This window comes from Phoenix dactylifera, chromosome 7 (genome assembly GCF_051530095.1).
Source record: "Phoenix dactylifera cultivar Ajwa chromosome 7, Ajwa_hap1_PhDact_Kaust_v1.1, whole genome shotgun sequence".
Classification (NCBI taxonomy): domain Eukaryota; kingdom Viridiplantae; phylum Streptophyta; class Magnoliopsida; order Arecales; family Arecaceae; genus Phoenix; species Phoenix dactylifera.
In genome coordinates this window covers 14,382,993-14,399,571 of record NC_143196.1, presented here as the reverse complement: position 1 = coordinate 14,399,571, position 16,579 = coordinate 14,382,993, and the positions used below count along the sequence as shown (strand labels likewise).

General features: G+C 40.6%; 2 protein-coding genes and 1 pseudogene across 5 annotated transcripts in view; 2 read left to right on the top strand and 1 right to left on the bottom strand.

The window, feature by feature from the left end:
* LOC103697260 (uncharacterized) overlaps positions 1-16,579 on the bottom strand; it is a 54,938-nt gene that overhangs the window by 18,871 nt on the left and 19,488 nt on the right. For all 3 annotated transcript variants that reach the window (XM_088701255.2, XM_088701256.2, XM_088701257.2), the window contains one exon: positions 11,123-11,224. In XM_088701255.2, coding sequence (XP_088557381.1) covers positions 11,123-11,224 — 102 coding nt within the window. The remainder of the gene's footprint in view (positions 1-11,122; positions 11,225-16,579) is intronic.
* LOC148702935 (uncharacterized) lies at positions 1,976-3,257 on the top strand (annotated as a pseudogene). Its single transcript, XR_016395930.1, has 2 exons — positions 1,976-3,024; positions 3,109-3,257. The product of XR_016395930.1 is annotated as an uncharacterized LOC148702935 (transcript).
* Positions 2,558-4,761, top strand: LOC149753151 (uncharacterized). Its single transcript, XM_089924304.1, has 2 exons — positions 2,558-3,406; positions 3,498-4,761. The coding sequence occupies exons 1-2, from the start codon at positions 3,397-3,399 to the stop codon at positions 4,019-4,021; spliced, it is 534 nt and encodes a 177-aa protein (XP_089780430.1). The 5' UTR covers positions 2,558-3,396; the 3' UTR covers positions 4,022-4,761.

Here is a 16,579-nt window from a genome sequence, read left to right as displayed (position 1 = left end):
TTAAGTTCAAGGAGAGTGTATGCGGGTAGAACTCTAAGTTGGGGAAAATTAAAATCCTCGCTATGAGTAGGAGGCATGTTTATGATGTTAAGGTCATTTAGATTAAAGTAATTTATGGATGCCGATAATGACGTATTTTGGTTGATATGGTGCGGGGAGTGGACGTGGGTGTACTAGGAGGCCTACACGATTTGCTAATGGCTCTAATGCTTGGGAGCCTGTGATCAGCAAGAGGACATCTCACCCTCACCGGCCAATGGTACTCATCAGCAAGAGCGCCCTGGTGACCCCAGTGGTAATACCCCAAATTTGGAACTCCGGGTGAACTTGAAGTTCAGCCCGATGAGCAAGTTGGTGCCTCCCAGCTGATGTAAGTACTAAATGCAATAGCAAAATGTTGCAAGAATAGATATGATAAGGATGATAGAGATCATGGTATGCCATACGGGCCCGTACCGGCCGGTACGGGCCGGTACGTACCGGTCCGGTCTAAGACCGGTACCGGAAACAGAAGAAACCCGATTTTTTTCGGGTTTTTGTGCGAATCGGCCGGTACGGAGCCCGTACCGGTCGGTACCGGCCTCATACCGGTGCGAACCGGCCGGTTCGCACCGGTACGGTTTTTTTTTTTTTTTTTGGAACCACAGCGCCTCGCGCTGTGGTTTTTGAAACCACCGCGTGGCGCGTGGTTTCAAAAACCACGCGCCGCGCATGGTTTTAAGGAAGAAGTGGCCCACGGTTTTAAGGAAGAAGTGGCCCACGGGCCACTTCTTTCAAACAAAAAAAAAAGCTGTGGCCTGTCGGCCACGGCTTTTTTTGTTGATGGGAAAGGGAGTGGCCTCCAGCCACTCCTTCCCATCTAAAAAAACAGAAGTGGCCGAGAGGCCACTTCTGTTCTGTCTAATCAAAAAAAGAAGTGGCCGAGAGGCCACTTCTTTTTCGTTAGTTTTGTTTTATAAAAAAGAAGTGGCTGAGAGGCCACTTCTTTTTTTGATTAGACATGCACGAAAATCGAAGTGGCCTCTCGGCCACTTCTTCCTTGCTCGTTCGGTTATAAAAACCGAACGAGAGGCTCTGTCCAGACTCCAGATTAACTAAAATCCAGAAGTGAGCCTCTGAAGAGTAATCAGAGATGGGAAGATTTGAGAGATAGCCCACAAATTGAGGAGGAGGTCCTGCCCAAAAATCCAGCGGAGACTATTTAAGATGCGGTTTTTTTGTCTAATGTTATTTCATTAATTTTGTTAATAAGTAACCTAAAAAAAAGTTTATAAATTACTTAAATAATAAGATAATGCAAAAATTTACTTTATTAGCTTAATTTTTTGATAAGTTGTACATTTATGATAGAAATGGAGCCATCAAGAAAAACGAACCCTGCAAAGCGTGATATTGGCTGGTCTTATGGGCGAAGACTTGGAAGTGAGGGGCAACGACACCAGTTTCAATGCAAGTTTTGCGACAAGGTTTTCAAGGGAGGGGTAACCAGGTTGAAGCAACACTTAACCGAAAATTCCGGTGAGGTTGCTACGTGCCCAAAATGTCTTAGCGAGATTCGTGTGCTGATGAGGCAGAATCTCGCTGAGGTCAAAGAAGCGAAGAAGATGGCTTCCAAGAAAAGGGCGGAGGTCGATCGCCGAGCGGCAGAGCCACCTTCCTATCACTTTAGGGAGCCAAAGGAGGTCGAGGATCTAGATGAGGAGGAGGCAGATATTCAGGCGGCCATGCATGCAAGCCTGGATGATCAGTGGCAGCAGGAGGAGGTGGCCAGACAAGATCCAGAGTTCTTAAGGACAACTTCAGTCAGGGAGGGCGTCGGCAAAGAACGTGGCCGGATTGCATCTATGCTGGGTAGTTTTGGTAGCCGAAAGAAGTCATCTAGAGGAATTCCACAAGGAGCGACAATTCATGATGTAGATCCGCATGCTCTCCCCAGTAGAGATTCAAGACAGCAGAGGCTAGACACAATGTGGATGAAGGATAAGAAGAAAACTATGTGGCGAGCTATTGGATCCTGGTTTCACTTCAGCCACATTCCAGCGAATGTGGCAGACAATACATACTACAGGTCTGCCATTGCTGCTATACAAGCTGCCGGTCCCGGTGTAGTTCCTTCAGGCCCGAAGGACATATACGGTGAGCTTCTTGACAACAATAAGGAGCTGAAAAATTGGATTGACTCCTACAAGAGCAAGTGGCCCATATATGGACTAACCATCATGTGCGATGGTTGGACCGGTCCGACCAGGCGGAGCATCAACTTTCTGACATACTGTGATGTTAAGACCTTCTTCCACAAGTCGGTTGATGCTTCGGCTTATGTGCACAACACCTCGTACATGCTGAAACTTATGGAGGATGTGATTGATCTGGTAGGAGAGGAGAATGTCGTGCAAGTCGTCACTGATAATGGGCCGCAATATAAGGCTGCCAGGCAGATCTTGATGGAGCGGCGACCACATATTTTCTGAACCCCATGTGCTGCACATTGTATCGATCTCATGTTGATGAGCATTGGAAAGATCCGTAGGGTGCAACAAACGGTGAAGACAGCCCAACGCATTACCAGGTATATTTATAACCATAACTGGGTCCTTTCACTAATGAGAAAGTATGCAGGGGGAGAGATTCTGAGACCAGGAGTCACACGGTTTGCTACCAACTTTATCACACTTGATAGCATACTCGAGAAGAGAGGAGCCCTACGTCAGATGTTTGCCAGTCCCGAGTGGTATGATAGTAGATATTCTTATGCCGGCACTGAAGGGAGCAAGATAGAAGACTTGGTGACGAGACATCCATTCTGGCAACGGGCTACTACAATAGTCAAGGCAATCAAACCATTATATGAAGTGCTGCGGGCCGTAGATAGCGAGATCTACCCTCAGAAGGGGTTTTTGTATCACATGATGGTCAAGGCAAAGGATCAGATTATGGAGGCAGATCCAGCACATGGCCGGTCATACATCAACATCATTGAGCAACGGTGGGGAGCGCAAATGGGTACGGAATTGCATCTAGCAAGTAAGCTAAGATATAATTATAGTGATAATTATAGTGATGGATGTAATTATATAATTATGCTAAGATAGTCTCGTATATGTGCAGCATACTACCTAAACCTCCGATTTCAGTACAGCATAAATGGAATTGGTATGGATGAAACACTTCTGGATGCTTTGAGTAATGTGATTTACAAGATGGAGTATGATCCAGAAAAAGCGGCCCTATGTCTTGAAGAGGTAATTATGATTTAGTAATTACCAGCATGTACAAGTATATCGGCATCTTCAATTATTAACATGGTTTTCTAATGCTTATTTTTTACAAAGCAAATTATTTAGAGAGGGCAGCTACAGTTTTGGCCAACGAGCGGCTGTCGTCAGCAAACACAATATGAATCCAGGTACGTGACACATCAGGAAAACATTCACCTGGTGTTAATTAGTTACTATTATGGAACTATCATATATGTAATTTTCATAATATTTTTGCAGCTGAATGGTGGGTGCATTTTGGCGGGTCCGCGAGAAATCTAAAGCGGATAGCTATCCGGATCCTCTCCCAAACAGTTTCCTCTAGTGGCTGTGAGCGCAATTGGTCCACCTTCGCCCTTATCCACAGCAAACAAAGAAACCGTTTGACGCAAAAGCGCCTCAACGACCTTGTTTATGTGCATTACAATTTGCGGTTGAGGCTAAAGTGCATCCAGGAGGAAGCAGAGCTCAAGTATACAGATCCGATTTACGGGACCTTCACCGCTGATGACGATGATCCACTACTCGGCTGGCTTGTAGGCCAGCAGCAGAAGCCCGAGCTTGACGAGCCAGGATCACCTCCACAACCAGCTAGCTTCATAGCCACCGAAGCTAGGGTCGATCCAGAGCAATGGGCTGAGCGCAATATTCCACGCACTCCCAGAGCTGATCAGCCGCAGGCACAGAGAAGCCAGTCACCACATGATTGGTTAGAGACACCCTCCGAGAGAGCTGATCGAGAGATGCTCATCAGACAAGGGTGACATAGCCAGACAGAGAGGACCAAGAAAGAAAAACAAAGGGTCCCAATGGAGAGTGTCGAGGAGACTTGGACTAGCAGCGATGAAGATTCTGGTGGTGATGGATCTTCTAGCCATGGAGAGAACGGAGGACAGTATGGTACTCATGAGACACAGCCGGAGGGTGGTCTTTATTTCACCGGTGAGTCCCAATTTATGGGTGCTACACAGGATACGAACCACGGTCGACCACCTGATAGATCTCGTGGATATAGAAGACGAGCTCCTCGAGGTCGTTCAGGAAGATAGGATACGACAGCAGATTCGACAGCATACGGATACGGATTCTATTATCCACAGCCTCAGCCTGATGAATATGGATATGGTGCATCAGATTTTGCTTCCGTTATATTTGGATGGGCCCCTACACAATCAGAGGACACCTCTCAGAGCCAGAGCGTGAGCGAGAGATCCGACAGTTCTTATAACCTGACGCACGTTTCTTCTGATTGGGTTGATTTGCCTCCTCCTGATTATACTTATGATCCGGATATCTACGAGAGCCATCGGCACTCGTCCCGATTTTAGATATCCAAGAGTGCTTTAAATGTATGTAAATGATTGTATCTTAATTTGAAGATATTTTATGTGTATCATTTTATCATTTGGAACGGGAGGAAAACATAACATGCATCATCTATGTTTCAAATTTCAACCCTAAATTTAAACATAAAAACATCAAACATCATGTAAAATGCAATTAAAAAACATCAATCTTCACTTAATAGACAACATTTAAAAGAAAAAAAAATTCCTGGCTCGCGGTACCGGCAAATACGGTACCGGTACCGGCCGGTACAGACCGGACCGGACCGGTACCGTACCGGTCCGGCCGGCCACCGGTACGCCGACCGGTATCGGTACGGCGGACCTTGATAGAGATATAGTAGAAACAACAGCAATAATTCATGTAGCAACAACAACAATTTATGCAATAGTAGTAGCAATTCATGCAGCAGTAGCTGCAGCAATAGCAGATACTATTTGAATAGCAACTACAACAATAGCAATAGGGTACTGGGATCCAGCAGGAGCTTCGAGTCAATTTGACAGATTTCAAAACGTATGCACCACAAGCATTCAAGGGTACTCCTTATCCTAGGAGGCTGAAAGCTGGCTAAAAGAGATAGAGAAAGTTTTCCAAGCCATGAGGTGTCCTATTAAGGAGGTCGCTTTTTCCACTTTCATGCTACAGAGGAAAGCAGCGGATTGGTGGAAAATGGAGAAAGGAGAGCTAGGGCCGGATGATGCACCCTTCACTTGGGAAGTATTTAGAGAGGTCTTTATGAGAAATATTTTCTCAAGAACATCCGTTACTAGAAATTCTGGAAGTTCGACTAATTAGAGAAAGACAGTATGATCATTGCCCAATATATAGCAAAGTTCGAAGAAATATCCAGATATGCTCCAACATTAATAGCAGCGGAAAGCGACTGGGCTAGAAAATTTGAGAATAGACTTAGAGGTTGGATCTAGCAACCAGTGACCACATTTGAGCTACCCACCAATAAGAAGGTTGTTAAAAAAGCCCTGGTGATCGAGAAAGACTTAGTGATGCCCAAGCTAAAAAAAATCTGAAGAAAAATGCTTGGTCAAATGATTCTCAAGGTAAACATAACAACGGCACTGAATTAATGATGAAGAGGTCTACCACTATTGGTACAATTTCTAAAGCTTAGCCTTTAGGTGAAATCAAATGTTATAGATGTGGTGGACCCCATTATGTGGCCTGGAGGAGCCTGTTACACATGTGGTTCGCAAGGCCATGAAGCTATAGTTTGAGCTCGTGGAAAGGAGCTATAGGAGTGTCGAGCCCCTCAGTCTACTCAAGGAGACCCAGCAAACCGAGCACCCCAAGATGCACAGCAGAAGTGTTTGACCTAAAGGCGGGTATACGCACTTACCGAACAAGATACTAAGGCTTCAACCCAATGGTGGCAGATACTAAATTCTCCTTATATTCTTCCTTGCTAATGATTGCTTGTGAAATTTTCCTCTTTTTAAGCTTACCTTTTTGATCATGACAAAAAGGGAAGAAGTACAAAGTTAAAAACCAAGAAAAGTGCAAAGTTAAATACCAAGAGAAGTACAAAGTTAAATACCAAAAGAAGAATAAATAGAAGCAAGAATGAAATTAAGTAAAAAGAAAGAGTAATAAAAAAGATTCAACTTGTACATCAAAAAAGGGGAGAACTGCTTGTGGCAGCATATAAAACTATGTGATAGTCTTTCAAAGAAATTTTGCTCCATTCCAATTCTACTCAATCAAGAGTAAAAGCTAATTCAATCAAAAATTAAAGTGAATTTCTTTATAAATATTAAGTTTCAAAAGATGTTATCCTTGTGTATACTATTCTCTTTTGGAACTCAAAGGTTTTGTCATCAACAAAAAAAGGTGAGATTGCTAACCCAAAAGTAAACGATTTTAATGATGCAAAAACATTTGAGTAAAATGTTCACAAATCAGTTGCTTAGAGTATACTAAAATGTTTGCAGAAAGCCAAAAAGAAATTTTTCAATAAATCTCTACATGGAGAAATGAAGTCTTTTTATTCAAAACTCTACACAAAGAGATTCGACTCCAAAAATACCTTGAAGTGTCCCTTGAATGCTCATATGCAATAACGGTGAATTTCAACTTAGGCTATCTCAAGAGTCGACCCCTCGATTACAATAAGTCGACCTCGGCACACTGATGCAGTCTGACATGCATTCACGAGTCGACCCTAGAATAGTCTCAGACAACAAACAGAGAACAATAAAATTCAGCTCACTAGCGAGTCGACCCATGAATATCACAAGCCTGAATCCAGACAGACAAGAGTCGACCCATAAAGATCACGAAAAAAAAAGATCACGAGCCGACTCCAGATAGACAAGAGTCCACCCCAGAAGCAAACGAGTCGACCCCTAAATGGCCACGACAAAAGATAGAGCTATAAACTTCACCATATTGGCAAGTCGACCCATGAAGATCATGAGCCGACCAGAAAAGAATCAACCCTAAAAGCAAACGAGTCAACTCCTGAATTTTTACATATAAAAGACAGAGCTGTAAAATTCACCATATTGGCGAGTCCACCCATGAAGATCACAAGCCGACTCTAGTCAAATAAGAGTCGACCCCAGAAGCAAACAAGTCGACCCCTAAATGACCACAGATAAAAGACAGTAGTAAAATCCAGTATGTTGGAGAGTCGATCCATGAAGAAAACGAGATGACCCCAATCAATGGACGAGTCAACCCTATAATGGTCACAGGAGAAAGAAAGAGAGCAACAAAAATAATAGATAGTTCGAGTCGACCCCTGAAAACGACGAGTCAACCCGTCTGTGTCTGACAACAGTAAGAGAGTTTTTCTGTAAATCAGAATGGTCGTTTTTGTCTCACAACGGCTCTTTCAACCTGTCTAACGGCTAGAAGTATCTTCAAACCATTCTTCAGTGGTATACATGCATGGAAATGTCAAAAGAAAGATAAGAGATGGAAAAGAGATGAATTGAATAGCCAACGAAAAGAAAAGAGTTTCCAAAAAAAAATATTCAAATGCATTCATTAAGAGCTGAAAGATCATCCTCCACTATTGGGAGAGTTGGTGGAGAGCATTCAAGTCTAATCAAGAGAAACTAACTAATTCAGAGCTCTATTTATTTTTGTGTACTTAAATTTTAGGAGATGTGATTCATTACTCTGTATTTCCTCTAATACTCTGCTGAGATAAGTTTTAGAATTTGAAACTTAAAAAAAGGTCCATCCAAACCTTGAATTAGATTGTATTAAGCCTAGAAAAAAGCTCGAGTGTGGTTTTGATTGATTGCTAGTGAAAATCAACTAGGTTGATGGTGAGCCCGACTAAAACAATCGAACTGTAAGCTTGAAAAGGTTATAGTAGAAATTTTTAAGAAGGGTGTTTTGGGAGTGGACATTGGTGCAGGATTGGCACCAAACCACTATAAATTTGTTGTGTTTGTGGTGCATGACTTGTGTGCTTTGACCTCTTGCATATTTACTTTTGTTATTTACTCGTTACAACTAACATGCATTCATCAAATTTTTATTCTGCTGCATTTTACTTAAAGTTTTTGAAAAACCCCACTCACCTCCCTCTTGGGCTGCATAGTTGGGCAACATCCTCCATCAATTTTAGAAAGTTCAATGCGTCGTGTACCTTATATAAATCATCAATTGACTTGTGGAAGGTCTATAAGTCCCCCACTTGCTTTGATATGAAGCTAACCAGTTCATCAAAAAGTTTACGATGCTTCAATCAAAAAGTTTACGATGCTTCATCTATTAGGACCCGTCCACTCATCACATCACTGTCAGTCTATAAGTCCCCCACTTGCTTTGATATGAAGCTAACCAGTTCTCAAGCTCCTTGCTTTCAAGGAGCTCACCATCAATATCTCTCAGCCCTAGATGATTCACACCCTATCCTACTCTCTATATCGAGGCAATAACAAACTGGTAGTCTATGTTGCCTATCACGTTTGCTAGAATATGGCTGAAGTAGAACCAAAATGTGATAGCTCTCCACATATCTTTCTTCTCATCCTTTACTAGCACTGTTGCTTTGCATCCCTACTAGGAAAGGCATGTGGATCAAGATCATTGATAGTGGCACCTTGTGGTATCTCTTTGGAGGACTTCTTGCTACCGAATGCTCCTGTGTAATTGATATGCCCCTCCCACCTCTGTGATAGCCTCCCTGACTGAGAAGGCTCTCTTAAACTCTGGCTCTAACCTAACAACCCTCGAACCAGTAAACGACTCATACTGTGAGGGCCCAAACTAAACCTTATATCGGGCCATCTCCTCCTACTGCCACTAATCATCCAAACTTGCTTAGATAGCAGCCTCAATCTATGCCTCCTCATTATCTAGAATAGAGCCCTCTCCTAACATCCTAGAAATGGTAGGAAGGTGGCATTATTGCTCGACAATCCACCTCTACCCTCTTCTAGGTAGTGCTCTCCTTCACTGCTTTGAAATTAGCGAAGTTCTTCATCAACTATTAGACCTTCTGAGGGCATTTCTGGCATACTGACACATCGGGGTAACTGTCAGCAAGATGCTTCTTCAACTTGGTTACCCCTCCCATTCTGAACTCAGTGTCACACCACTTGCACTTCGGTGCCCCCATGATCCTAGCCATTTCAAGCTCCGACTCCCTCCTAATAGATCCATTCGTGCAAGCAACCCAAATACATGTCAAACATTTTTATTTTAATTCAGAAAAATGCAGAACCACAATAAGGATGCTGCATTTATATTATCTCATCTTATCGTTATTTTATTATTCTTTTGAAAAATAATAAAATTTCAATATGCTATGCAAATATGTTTTCTATTTCGAAAAATACTTCTGATTTACCTACATGTAGTACTATTTTTTATTTTTGTATCATTTTTATGTTTATTAATTTTTTATTTTAAAATTAATTATTAAATATATATTATTTTAAAAATTATTTTGAGCTTACATCCATGTAGCATCCCATCCCAAATGCTACATATTTTTTTTCGGCCCAAGGGCATGCATGGAAAGTCACTTATGTTTCAATTTTATTCAAATTTGGGCCTATATCACTATTTACATGTTCATAACCTAACTTGAATAAAATAATACAAAATTTTCAAGAATAGTGGCATTCATATCCCTAAACATATTTTTCATTTTATGGTGATTTTTAAAATTTATTTTTTTAATTTTTTTAACCAAAAATATTTTTTAAATTTAAAAAATTATAGATTGAATAAAAATTTAAGATCTTGGTGTCATCATGTAGATCTTTTCTAAACCTATAATATATGATGAAATGGCACCAAAACATAAAAATTTGACATTATTTCCTCTGTTTTTCAAACTATGGCTAATTTTCGACCCCAAAATTAAAAAAATAACAGAAATGAAGGAGCAAACGTGAGGCTGGGGTGGGGTGATCACGCCTCACGCGCACCACATGCGAGCGGGCGTTGGGACGCACGTGATGCGCGCAGGACATGCACAAGGCACAAGTCATGTGCACAGTATGCGGCCGCAAGCTGGCTAGGCACTAGGCACCAGCGGGCTGGGCTCTCCGCATGAGCAGTTGGGCTGACCACAATGGCAAATAGGCTTGATCCCAAGCCCAAACCGGTGGGACTGTCTGGTTCGCATCGGTACCACTCCGAACAGCCGGTCCCGAGTGGTTCACTCAGTTTTCCGATTTCGAGGGTTGGCCATATCCAGATTTTGGATGGTATGGTATGGTACACCCCCATACTGCCTAGTTCAGGACAGTACGGAGTACCTTGACCACGAAAGTCTTTGCCTGAACATTCTAAACCTTGATTTGTGTTTAGCCCTATCAAAGCAAAGCTTTATGACAATGAAAAAAGGAGTCTACCTAGCTATCAAAAAGAATTCTCAGTATGCAAGTTATGAAACTTATAGGTTAAAAGCAAAAGGAGATTATACACAACTAAACATATAGAACACAGGTGAAAAATAAAAGGAGATTATACACACGACTAAACATATAGAGATACATTGTGGCTGTCACATAAGTAGGTTCCTCATCCTCATAACTTTGAAATCACATGTACTAAACCTTTAACATTTAGTTATCACAAGTATTACCTAAAAATGTATTTCAAATTCACATTAGACCTTATCCGTCTCATCAAGCAAATGAAACTGATATAAACTTCATAGACATCAATAAAAAGGAACAAAATGTTTAAAATTACAAATGCCATTTTTGGTTTTGTTAGGCACAAGCATTAACACATAAAGCATGGCTCCAATAAGCAGAGGCCATTCAGTAAATATTTCTTCTCATTGCGCTCTTCAAAGATAATCATAAATTCTATAACTTGGTCGTGAAAACTTGATATAGCAAGAAGGAACATTTCCAAGTTTCTTCATCATTTACCATTTTGTATAACAATGATAAAGAATGAAAGTATTGATGGTGCTGACTGCAGAAACTTATTGCAGATTTACCAAACTAGAACAGAAACTGCCAACAAGAATTAAAGGAACATAAAACAACTTCAACAAAGTTAATAAAAATATATACCTTTAGAGGCAATGAAATTGTAAGAATGTATCAGAACTATTAGTGAAGATATCTGGACAGTCGTTCCTTCCAACACATTTCTCAATTTCACTATTTTAACATCTGGAGCAAGGAGAAAGGATACTTAGCTTCCAAGAGAAAAGGAGAACTTAGAAATTAAATGCTAACAATGCAGTACACAAAAGATATTTTAACTTGACCACTTTAATAGCACATAGCAAATATCTATGACACAACAGTAAATCAAATACACAATCAAGCAGAATCAGCAAAATAGCAGATACCATATGGAGTTAGAAGTTTTCATATGCTATATCATAACCATGACAAGACAGAGAAAAAGTGATAGAGGGATGGATGGAAATTTGAGACAACAGATAAATCTTGGAAGCAACCTAAGGAGCAAGTTTTGGATGCAAGAAATAATAACATGAATCCATTATGGATGCAATAACATAGTATATACATGTAAACCATAGTCCAACTTAGTATTTGCTTTAAAACTCTTATGCATTTTCACAGACATGGAGTTTACCTTTTAGCTAATGAAAGTGAAAGGCGGTAGAAAATTTTTCTGGTTGCTCAATAGACTGGTCATAGGCAAATGAAAGAGTTCAGATAGAAGCACAAATGACAGTTGATCTCAGCATGCTTCAACTATTCATGAATAACAAAAATAATAGCTAGCACATGTCAAGATTATGTTCTAGATATTAAAATAGAGCAGTAGGTCACATGGATTGATTTCAGTACAGACTTCGTAATAGGTGTCCTTATTTATTTAACTTCATTTCCTATTTGAGTGACCTATGGGCATCTTTGTCACTTTGACAGCCAAAAAGAGGGAAGCACCAACTTGAGCAAGAAAGATGTCGACCAAGTTTAAGAAGCTATTATAGAATCCAAGCAGAAATTTTGAGGACTTGTAAGCTTAATCAGGGCTATGGAGCAAAAAATAGGATATTGGGAAGAAAAGATTTCAAGAGATAAAAAAAAGGAAAGGTTAGGACAAGGAGAAGAAAAAGACAAATAAAAAGAGGAGAATAAAATAGAGGAAACATATATGGAAGAACCAAGGTTTGCATTCTCGGACTGCATCACCGGGTAAGGGATGTACCATACCATACAGTAGGGTGAAGAGACTCCATATGCCCTTTTGTATCGAGTGTCAATACCAAGATATGTACAATACCAACGCTTGGTATGAGGTGTACCAAGTGGGCAATGATACAGGGTCTGATATTGAGATTACAAACCTCAGAAAGAACCGAAGAAGGTAATAGGTATAGAGAAGAATTGCTCGTCTCATTATAGGGCTTTACAAGGTTAGTGTTTACACCCCATCTCAACAACTTAGCTGGAGGCTGTGGGTAATCGCCACGGGGACAAAGATGAAGGCAGATGAAATCATGTGATCCTTGTTGAGCTAGATAGGGTTCAGGCACAAAAAGTCCCCCTGTGGAGGTGAAAGCCGAAGAGGTAGAATTCGTCTACCATGCGAAGGAGTAGGTCGACAAGATCAAGACTTTACCATAATCAATCACAATATAAGGCAAATAAAGTTAGATGGCCAGTAGTACTAGACCGACATGACTGAATCAATTTCTAAAATATTCTAAATGCCAAAGACCACATTATAGGCCAAAGAAGGAGAGGCTAGCATATTAGATAAGCTAAGATAGATAAAATATTATTATCTTTTAGTATAAATAAGTGAAATTGTACTTTGTAAAAAAGTCCTTCGACAATCCAACATATTAATGCATTTTATCTTAACTTAGCTTACTAGTAGCTTTCAACCTTAGTAGCATTAACTTAGATCTCTACTACCGTAGTCTAGGCTGCACCCTTATTGCTACCTGAATCCATCTCCTTCAAATGGTGTTATGATAATGGCAAAGGTTCTTAAAGTTCAATGCTCCTGGACCCACACTACTCTTATATCCTCCCATTGATCACCATCTTTCTAGCTTCTCTAACGTGGGAAGCACGCCTGCATACCTATCTATCCTGCCATCATACTTTATGCCAACAAGTTTTGTAGCACGCTTGTCCCCTTAGTGTGGGAGAAACTTTGCGCAAACAAGTTTTGTGGCATGTCCAGTGACCTGCTCAAGGAGTGCTTCTAGAGTTTTTCTATGTGACATGTACTCCAAGTTCATATGCTGAGAGGAAGGATCACAACGCAAGAATGGATCTAGTTCAGTACCCAGTGGTACATCTAATTAAAAACCCTCAGATTATGGATAGTATAGATCTCAGTGCTATACAAAAAAACAGCTGGAAGATCAAAGAAATGATAAATTTGGTCTAAAAGCTGAATGAATAAATAATATTATATTATCTCATAAGAAGGAATTCCACTAAAGTCTCAACAAAGAGGCTGATACAAATAATAATGCCTTCCTATGATAGATTTCTATTCTACAAGCCTTTCACAGCCTTTTTAGTCTCTTCCACTCCCCTCGGAGAGCTCTGGACGTCGGCTTAGAGGCTATTCTTGTTCTTCATCCAGGTGGTGTACTCCTCAACGGACATCAATCCGCTTCTTTAAGAGACTCAATCTAGTTCTTCTGGGATGGCCAATAAATGGTGAATATCAAAAATTTTGGCCAGCCTGCGTTGAAGATCACTAGCCTAATCTACCAAGATGTAGGCCGAATGCTGAGGAATATTGACAGCCGAGCCATTAATAGGAAGAATCTAAAGAAATATTATCTTACATTGTGAGAGGCACATGACAAAAACATAAAATTAAAAGGTCATGCTATTATATTGCTTTTGACTAATATAGTTACATATGTATGAATACACGACCTATTAAACTAATGCTTTCAAGGTGCTCACTTCGCTTCTAACCTAAGGCTAACAAATCCTTCACTATCGTTGGCCAGCTAGAGTTTCAGGATGATCCATTATTCTGCCCACCGGCACTTCATCGCCAATTACAACAGAGGTAGAATGAGTGTAGCGGACTTAGAGCTTAGGTGCGAACACAATTGATAGGAGCAGAAATGTGAAAGAGTCCACTTAAACCAACCCCAAAAAAGTAAGGGTACAAGAATTACCGAAGACATGTTAAAAAATGTCGACTTGCCAATTTGGAAGCCCTCAACAAAATAGCAAGCTGGTGGTGACAATATTTCAATTCAGTAATGAAATCCACTTGTAATGATACCCCGATATGTGATGGTATTCCGATTTGGCAATCAATTGATCAAAACAAATGGATTGCTCCGGCTAATACTCAATCTCACCACGATAAGTAAAAGGAGATTAGGGGGAGGCATGAGGATAGTCCGGAGGAAGAAGGATGAGCACTGAACAGAAGGATGCAAGGCTTTCCAAGGATTTATTATGCAAAGAAGTATATTATGATGGAGACGGTCTCAAATTATCCTTATTGGGACTCACTGTTGAATTATACAAAAGTTGATGCTCCTTAATTACGACCATAAAACAAAAACTGTAAACTTGCAATTTCCCATTGCGTGAGAGGAAGCAAAGAACATATGAATGATGTTCCATGCTAAAGCTAAAGGATTCCATTTTTCTCTGTAGATACACAAAGAATAAAAACTAACTAGAGCAAATAAGACTAAATTAGCAAGTCTCTGTCAAGCTCAATACAAGACCTAAAGAGAGAGTCTATAAAGAGGGTGCTACATTTGTGATGGATTTCTATGGTAATCAAAGCAGCTAGTGGTCAATGAATGTTTCTAGAAGACCTAACATGTAGCCTATGGTTTGGTATGAAAGAGATCTACCTTGAAGCATGAACAATATGGTTAAGCCAAGACAGCCTGCAACACTTTTTCTAAGTCACTAGTAGTTCATGAAGGAAATCAACAACCAAGCAATGTTAATACTATTTCATCTTCCAAGAAAAGGAAACAACTTAGGCTAGATAACATTGATAAGGAAGAGTCTGGATCAAGGTTTTAAATATCGTCAAACAGTTGTCCCGATTTTTCCATGCAAGCAGACACCCCACATATCGATGCTCATGACTATGGATGTCCTATCCCATCTCGATCCATTTTCGACTCGTTTCTTACCAACACTCAAAATGGTTCCTTGTCCTAACAGTAGGGATGGTGGGATTCCCCAACTTCCCATTGGCATTTAAAACCATGGTTTGAGTTAATTAAGGATGCAAATGAGCTGAGTTGATCACGAGATGCTTGAGCTCGACTCGGGTCCGAGCTCGACTCGGGTCCGAGCTCGACTCGACTGGACTATTACCAAGCTTGAGCCAAACTCGAGTAGCTCGAAGAGTTTTTGGAGTCAAGCTCGAGTAGCAAAATAATCGAAGCAAAAGCTAGCGAGCCTACTTGAGTATATATATTTTTAATAATATTATATTTTATTTATATTATATATAATTAATTCAATAATTTAAAATGTAATATTATGTTATATTTTGTTTTAACCATATTTTTTTACTATGACCAGGTTCGAATTCAAGCTCAAACTTAAGCTCAAGTATGGCTCGATTGATAATCGAGTCAAGTCAAGTTGATTTAGAGAAAGGTCAGTGAAACTGGTACCGGGCACCATACCGGCTGCCCGGCGGGATAAGTCGGTATGGACCCGCATCGTACCATACTAGGCCTGTACCGATACAATAGAAGAGGCGAGGGAGAGGACGAACGGAAGAGAGAGAGAGAAGGCAGTCACTTAAAAATTGCGAATCTTTTAGCAATCGAATCCCTATTTCAAACGAAATAAAAGAACGGCCACAGCCTCCGCCGGCCTCCTTCCTTTTTCTTCTCCCTCCCTCTCCTGCACGCTCTCTCTTTTCCTTCTCTTCCTCCAACAACGATTTTCGTTTCCGTTGCCAGAACCGTTCCGGTGAACTGCCGTGATGGCTCGGAACGGCCAAAACCATTCGGTTCGAGACGGTTTTGCTGACCCTGATCTAGAGTGTTACTTTTTTTCATCGAGTCGAGCTTGGATATTAAAGCTCGGTAGATCTCGAGTTGAGTTTCAAGCCCAAGTATTTTGAATCGAGTTGAGCTCGAGCATCTAGCTAATCGACTTGGCTCAACTCAACTGCACCACTAGAATTGATAGAGTAACTCTTAGTGAGTCATTTTTTAGGATGAGTTAATCTAATATATCTAGTTCTAAATTTCAAGATTATCCTACAGGGGAAAAGTTGTGAAAACACCATACGAACATCCTTGCCCAACCCCCCAATTCAATCACAAGTAATCATGTACGCACTAAGAATTCCGAAATATTGGTTTAGTATATGACAGCTAGTACGCATAAACAATGTATTTTCCTCAAACATTGTACATGTTGAAATTACCTTATTCCCATGATGATGATTTTCAAAGTAAAAAACTAAATAATCACATTCATCAACCTCAACATACAGCTCCTCCTCAATAGATCACTCTAATAACTTAGACTCCACGCTTTCCCTCTTTAGTTTGTTTAGTAGTGAAG